At 41.2% G+C, this 8,499-nt stretch overlaps 1 protein-coding gene across 1 annotated transcript in view; it reads left to right on the plus strand.

Annotated features, from left to right (window-relative positions):
* The window catches only part of ryk (receptor like tyrosine kinase), a gene marked incomplete in the record, with an annotated part of 109,934 nt that overhangs the window by 76,852 nt on the left and 24,583 nt on the right, over window positions 1–8,499 (plus strand). The window contains 2 exon segments of the mRNA XM_037698303.1: window positions 3,667–3,753; window positions 6,451–6,520. Coding sequence (XP_037554231.1) covers window positions 3,667–3,753; window positions 6,451–6,520 — 157 coding nt within the window.

The following is an 8,499-nucleotide window of genomic DNA, read 5'->3' on the forward strand; positions in this document are numbered from 1 at the left end:
GTGCCAAACCGCCTCCTTCAAACCTCACACCACAGGAAAGGAAAGCTGTAACATCACTCAGCCAGGACCAAAACATCACCATTTTACCAGCTGATAAAGGAAGATGCACAGTAGTCCTCAACACTTCTGATTACCGGGAAAAAATAACTACACTACTGAGCGACAGTAACACCTACGAGATTCTGAAGAGGGACCCAACCAGCACCTATAAAAAGAAAGTCACAGATTACCTACAAAAACTTGATAAGGAGAAAGCAATCAGTCGATTGTTGTATTATAGATTGTACCCAGGGGAAGCCACTCCCTGTCTTTATGGACTTCCAAAAATCCACAAAGAAGGAACACCACTCAGACCCATCGTCAGCAGCATGAACTCAGTGACATACAATATTGCTAAACATCTGGCTGGTATTTTAGCTCCTCTTGTTGGAAACACACCTCATCACATAAAGAACTCCATTGATTTTGCTAACAAAGTTCAACACTTGAAACTAACCCCAGGAGAAACCCTTGTATTGTATGATGTGACTTCTCTTTTCACATGCATACCCATCTTTGAAGCAGTAGAAACCGTCAGAAAACAACTTCTACCAGACAAGGACTTAATCAACAGGACCAACTTCACCCCAGACCAGATCTGCACCCTGTTGGACCTCTGCCTCTCCACCACTTATTTCAAGTTCAATGACAGTTTTTACAGACAGGAGCACGGCTGTGCCATGGGATCTCCAGTGTCACCCATTGTTGCCAATCTCTACATGGAGGAAGTGGAACAGAGAGCCCTAAACTCCTTTGAGGGAACAACGCCAAGCCATTGGTTCCGATATGTGGATGACACCTGGGTCAAAATCCAAGCCAAGGAAATAGAAACGTTCACCAGACACATTAACTCGGTCGATAACAACATCAAGTTCACCAGAGAGGATGCAAACAACAACAAACTGCCTTTTTTGGACTGTTTGATTCAGATGGAAAGAGAGGAACAGAAACACGTTCAAGAAGCTCTTCAAACATGTGGATATCCTAACTGGGCTTTTGTCAAGTCAGCAAGGAAATCTACAAAACACACAAATAAACAGAAAAAGGAGAACAGCAGACGTAAAAACATTGTCATCCCTTATGTTGCTGGAGTATCAGAGAAATTCAGAAGGATCTTCAACAAACACAAGATCCCAGTACATTTCAAACCCAGCAGGACTCTCAGACAGAGGCTGGTCCACCCTAAAGACAAAACACCCATACACAAACAGAGTGGTGTAGTGTATGTGGTCCAGTGCAGCGAGGACTGTCCAGACCTCTACATTGGAGAAACTAAACAGCCTCTTCACAGACGCATGGCTCAACACAGGAGAGCCACCTCCACAGGACAAGATTCTGCTGTTCACCTCCACCTCACAGAGAAGGGACACTCTTTTGAGGACCAAAATGTGCACATTTTGGACCGAGAACACAGATGGTTTGAGAGGGGGGTGAAGGAAGCAATTTATGTAAAAAGAGAAAAAACATCTCTTAACAGAGGAGGCCTCAGATTTCCACTTTCAAAAACATATAATGCAACTTTAAGACTGATTCCCAGCCAGTTTTCACACCTGATGGGAAGAGAGGGGCCTCATCTGTGAATTAGAGTAACAAAGACCTTAAGAAACCCCTACTGTTAAGGTGTTTAGGTGTGAATATCCAAGCTACATATGTGTGTGTGTGTGTCTTATCTCACTCAGCCGTATAACCGGAATCCCTCACTCACTGCTCTTTGAGAAAGCTCCTCGGATGAGAAGCGAAACGTCTTCTGTTACAAATAAAGTCCAGTTGTTTTTGTATTGAACACTTTTTTAATTCATCATGTCCTGGATGACTGAGAATCTTCACCAGCAAGTCTTTCAGATGAAAGACGAAACGTTTCTACAATTTTTTTGTTTTTTGAACCCGTCCAGAGGACCTGACTTAACTTTTTAGATGTTTCTGAAATGTCTGTGTTATCATGTGAGGATACAGCACACAACCAGTACAAAAGAATGGTGAGTATGTGTTGTTGGTAGGCTAACAACACAATATGTACACAGCCGCAACCACATGGCATCATAAACATATTTATATATATAATGCCAGCAACACAAAGAATTACAACTCTGACTCACAGCTCTAACCTGACACACAAGAAACGAAACGGCAACACATGCAGCTTTGCCGCTGTGTCAACTCTCATCAGTTCTGGGCCTGTCCACTGTCTGTACCTCCTTCACTCAGCCCGGTTTATGAGACCATCTTGTTTGAGGTTCCAAATGGGCTGCTCTGAGAGGTCAATTAAACAGAGAGCAGCTGTTGATTAGCCAGCAGAAGTACGTCACTGGATGACCCACCCAGCAAAACTGCAAACTACATCTGAACCTCCATTTCCTCGTCGTGTTGACGGACGGCTCCGCAAGAAATGAGCACATTTACAGAGATATTGGAGATGATGTCGCAGCATGGCTGCACCTCGACTAATAAGCAGTGTTGAGATAAGCTAAAGAAATTGAAGTCCAGTTATAGGATGATTTAAGGACCACAACGAGCGGAGTGGCTCGAACAATGACCTGTTACAATACCGCCCTCTTCGCATTGACGATCCTGCCTTGAGAGTGGAGAAACGAGTCGTGGTGGCAAATCACCAAAGAACCGATAAGACGGAGCAGAGTGGAACCGCACTTATCAATGGCAGAGGCTTTATTGCACCACAAATATGCCACAACACTGTGACAGCGCAAAGTGTTTGAATACAGTAGCAAAACATTGTTTCACATCAGGGGTGGCCCTAGCCTGTTATGTGCCCATCACTTCTGTGATGGTTTTCAGTTTGGCACAATTTTTACCCTACTGTTCAGGAACAGGCCTTATTGTTCCACCTTGTTTCAGTCAAGTCTTATCTCGAAATAAAGCTGATTCTCGATAAGACAAAGCTGCTACAAAGTTCAAAGTGCTGCAGCTATGTTATCAGATTTCTCACTGATGACTGTGGAGTAAACACAGGGCCTGACAAATCTGCACTTGTATATCCGTCTGACTTGTTTTCCAGTGCCGTCCCCTATCAACAATCGGGTCCTGTGTGCAATATGACAGAAAACCCATCAGGAATATTCAAATAAAAGAAGGTACGACATCCAAGGCTCCATTTGGTAGGGGTGAACGCAGATTAAAGTTTCAGAGCCGGCAGGTCCAGACAGGTTTGTTAAGGAGGGCAGAGATGAGAGGGAGGTACTTACACTCTAACCCTGTTTTTATGCTTCTCTTTTTTTTCTTGTTGAAACATAAGGCTTAGTTTGCCCTGGAGCGTTTCTTCCTTACGTTTATCTTGTGGATGGTTTATGCTTTTTATTCCTGAAATTCCTGAGGCAACAGGGTAACAAAGAAGATGATAAATATGCTTGGCTTTCCCTCAGTGCTGTGCATCTTTTTAAATTGTCCCAAGTGATGAAAAGTCCTGCGAGCTGTTCTTCTTTTAGCTTTTCTCAGCAGAACAGAGGCTAAATCTGCCTTAATTTGTGTAGAGACAAAGTGTTTAGTCCACCTCTGCCCACAGATCAGCCAGCCATGGCAAACAGAGCTGACATTTGTCTTAGCATGAAATGCCTCTGGCTTCCTCCTCGCTGCCCTTTTCCTCCTATTGAACCTGTTCTTGCTCTCTGACAGGCACATTTGGCCGCATCTTCCATGGAGTGCTGCTGGATGAAAAAGACCCTACGAAGGAGAAGCAGGTCTTTGTGAAGACGGTGAAAGGTATGCACTCTTTGTGCTGCTATTGAGACATATTTATAAATGTCAGACAAATCTTGCTGTCATGTTTACGTTTTGTTTTTCCATTTTTTTGTACAACTCTCCTGATGCTTTTACCAAAGTAAATGACTGAAGACTTTACGTACCGCTGGCTCGCCAGTAAATGTACACATGGAGCAGGCTTCTCACACCCTGCACCAATATGAGCCTCATGGACTTGATCTTGACTGTTTCTCTGGAGTTCTGCAACAGTCAAGGACAAGACGAATAAATAAAAAGTGCATTATCTTAAATAAAGCCATCCCTAAGACAGAACCAGTGCATCTGGTTTTATCTGTTGCTAATGTTTCTTTAGGTTGGACAACTTAACACAACTTAGTGCAACTTGAAGATGGTTTCCTTATTTTTAATTGCCCTTATCGTGTAAACCTAGAACAAAGTTCACATCTGTGCGTGCAACAGTGAAAACTGTTCTGCTTGGGTCATCGTCTCTCTGTGTCAGATGGAGGGATGAATCAAATAATCGACTCTAGTTGACATTCAACACATTTTTTAAATGGGTTCATGAAAAGCCAGTGCTTCCTTTACATTATTAGCACTCATGGTTAAGGATGCACAATATTGGATTTTTGGCCGATATGTTAAAACTTATTTGGCTGATACTGATATTTTATATACTTTCCTTTGTCAGAACATAGCCCTCTTATTTAGGCTTATTTGCTACAAAAAATTGTGTAAGAGCTGGTGACATATATTCAGTAACAGCCATATGCATTGCACTTTAACTTATATTAAATGAAAAGTGTTAAATGTTATTTATTAGCAGTACTCACCTGCAATGCTGTTTCACTTGTGGAGGCTTGTTCTAGGTTCCTATGGCTGCAGTGTAGGTTCCTCTGCACTCTTGTCCATGAAGGACAGACTTTTTAAATTCAAAGTTTTTGTCTATCTATTGTGCCGCTAACACCTGATGTCCAAACATCTGTGGTAAAACTCACCCAAGTGCTATCGGCTATTAGCGTCTCAATGGCGTTGGAAATGACAATTTGTAACTCAGGTAGGGCTACATCGGAAAAATATCTGATTGGGGACAATGTAGCAAGGCTCAACGTAGCCCAAAGATCTTCGGAATCCAGCATCCTCAACGGAAACAAAACTTCCACACCGACGACTTTTTGACTTCTTCCTCTCCACCGTGATCAGATCGGGTAGGCGCGTGTGACGTTGTGCTGGCGCTGCAGGCATCCTTGTCACTGGGCTGTCCTACAAAAACAGCGTATTTTATATTGGTGAGTTATTTTGATGGAATGGCCGATGTCCGATATTGAACTTTAATGCTAATATCGACCAATACCCTGCTGATAATATCGTGCTTCTCTGCTCATGGTGCTTTAGTTTGAAGAGGGGAGATTTAAGACCAACTGAGAATGGTAGTCACTGATAATCATTTGTCATTTTGAACATACTCTTTGTTACATACATCTGTTGATGCACTTGAACGCATCATCAGTGATAGTACCTGGTGTCGTGGGGGTTTCATCATCAGACAACCTTGCTGGGAGTAATTAGTTCCCAGTCTGTGTCCAAGAAGCATGAATCCACCACCTGTCCCTCATGATCAACAACCATCTTGATGTCTTCTCTGCAACCCATGAGGCTCTGTTGATGATTATTCAGCATTTCTTCTGGGTTACTGGTCTTGGGAGGGTGATTGTCGCTTTGGGGTTTTGTCAAACTTGGGTGGAGGGGTGTAAGAGAAGTGCTATGTTTGTACTGGGTGCAGGGGTTGGTTAGCATAGCACTACGTTACTGCTGGCAGTGGTCGGGGGTGTTAGCGGGACACTACGTTTGTATGGCTTGAGGTTTGGAGTCTGAGCTGAGCTGCTAGTCTTTGCTGTTTTCCAGGCACATGATAGTTGGCAGCCATTTACAGCTTTTGCTTACAAATTTTTATTTTAAGGACGCATTAACCATCAAAATGAGAAAAATATTGTGCAGACTTTTTTATTACTTAGATAATTTTTTTTACTAGTCTTCATGACAATGCAGTCAGTGCTTTTTTAAACAAGTCAAACCTTTTAAATCCTGGTAGCGGCTCAAGTAAATGTTTTATTATTTAGTTTAAATGTGATTCATCGGCTCAGAGGGAAATATGTAAGGGAGCTCAGGTCACACGCTGAGTTCAGTGTGTTCCAAATACTTCTGATTTGATGGTTTTAACACATTTGCCAGCAGATTAATCATAAGTTTGATAGAGCAAGTTTGCATGTGAGTGGAAGGGGTGTGCAGCGCGTTGTGCAGTCAGTTTCTTTGTTCGTGGCATGTGTCAGCTTTCTCTCCCAGTCCACCTTTTGACCCCTCTGTCCTCTCATGTTTACTCAGAGTGGGGTGGATACCGCCCTGTGAACAATATCCTCGTGCTACTTATGACTTTGTTACATTCTTTGCTTCCTTCTCATATACCCACTGGGAAAGGAACAATACTACTTTCCATAAGAACCAGGCGATGTGCACAGATTAGAAACTGGCACAGGTCAGGTTCCCATTACAAATTACTGCTGGCAGACCCGTTGCTCATTGAAAAGGAAGAAAATCAAAACCATGTGTGCTTAAAAACTTAATGCATCCTCATTCCTATAAATGTCAACGTTTACTTTTGTCTTTTAGTTGTAGTTTTATGTTTTCAATAAAATTCTGCAGATCATGCCTCCGAGGTGCAGGTGACCATGATGCTGACTGAAAGTTGCAAGCTGAGGGGTCTTCATCACAGGTAAGCAAAAGTACCGAAACCTTTAATGCATTTACTCTATTTTTTTCTTAAATTAATGTTTAAAAGAATCTGAAACTAAAGAAACCACTCTTCTTTTCCACTTGGCTTTTATAGCTATATACTTAGCCGTATCAGACCCAGTTATCTGCATAACAAAATCACATTGGACCTGTTAAGACATACACTTGGGCCTAAAAACGTCTAGAAATTACAAAAATGTTTTTACTTATTCAACTTGTTAACCCAAACATTACAATCACACAAGAATTCATGATGAAGATAACTTTATTTCAATCAAAGCTCACAAAAAAATTGTCAGGTCATCTGGACAGATGCTTCTTGGATGACTGAGCATCAGGACATTAAATCAAAGCTGTTTTCTGTAGACATTTACATGACTCTTTGCTGCACATTTGTCAAGTAAAAGTCTAGACGTTGAGTCCAAAGATGGGTTTTACCATCATTTTGGACCGACCAAAAACTGTGTTTTGTTTTACTCAGTTACTGTAAGAATTTTCTAGGTGGCACAGAATAAAGTTTGTGGCTGAATCAGACATTTGTGTCTGATGTTGTTTTTCCGTTTCAGAGGACACATTTTGTAACAGGAGAGCTAGGTAGTTCAGATATTTTTAAGCTGGGTTCTGTGGAGAAAGTATGAATAATGATGTTTTATATTTGTTGTAGATAACTTTTTTGACAATCTGGATTTAGACATATAGATATGATGTATTTCTGAACAGACTGATTAGCTAACAGCTAGTCGAAATGCTATCCGTCCACGGACCTGACTTAACTTTTTTTTAGGTATAAAGGTTCATTTATAAAAAAAAATTAAAGTTCAATTAAATCGCTTTGAGATTTTAGAGGTTCAAGTTGTTTAAGATGGTAATAATCTACCAGAAAGCGCCAAAGATTAATCTATAGTGGGCAAGGCCACCATTAGCCACCCCCTGGTTCCGTCATTGGGCCTGGTCGTGGATAAAATTCCAGAAAAACACTTATCTTGACACCTACAAACATTCACCATTTAAATCCCTCAGCAATGGAGGACATCAGCATACTACGTACTTGCACAATGGTGCTTGAAAGTTTGTGAGCTCTTTTTATAATTTTCTATATTTCTACATAAATTTGACCTAAAACATCATCAGATTTTCACACAAGTCCTAAAAGTAGATAAAGAGAACCCAGTTAAACAAATGAGACTAAATATTATACTTGTTCATTTATTTACTGAGTAAAATGATCCAATATTACATATCTGTGATGGTAAAAGTATGCGAACCTCTAGGATTATTGGTTAATTTAAAGGTGAAATTAGAGTCAGGTGTTTTCAATCAGTGGATGATGATCAGGTGTGAGTGGACACCCTGTTTGATTTAAAGAACAGGATCTATCAAAGTCTGATCTTCACAACATGTTTGTGGAAGTGGATCATGGAGGAACAAAGGAGATTTCTGAGGAGCTCAGAAAAACAGTTGTTGATGCTCATCAGGCTGGAAGATGTTACAAAACATCTGTAAAGAGTTTGGACTCCATCAATCCACAGTCAGACAGATTGTGAACAAATGGAGGAAATTCAGGACCATTGTTCTCCTCCCCAGGAGTGGAGGACCAACAAAGATCACTCCGAGAACAAGGTGTGTAATAGTCAGCGAGGTCACAAAGGAGCCCAGGGTAACTTCTAACACCTGAAGGTCTCTCATATTGACTGATGTTGATGTTCATGAGTCCACCATCAGGAGAACTGAACATCAATGGTTCATGGCAGGTTGAAGGAGGAAGACACTGCTCTCCAACAAGAACATGGCTGCTCATCTGCAGTTTGATAAAGATACTGAGAGCAAAGGTTCACATACTTTTACCATCACCGATATGTAATATTGGATCATTTTCCTCAGTAAATAAACGATCAAGTATAATATTTTTGTTTCATTTGTTTAACTGGATTCTCTTTATCTACTTTTAGGACTTGTGTG

This window comes from Nematolebias whitei, chromosome 3 (assembly GCF_014905685.2).
Source record: "Nematolebias whitei isolate Nwh7 chromosome 3, NemWhi1, whole genome shotgun sequence".
NCBI lineage: Eukaryota > Metazoa > Chordata > Actinopteri > Cyprinodontiformes > Rivulidae > Nematolebias > Nematolebias whitei.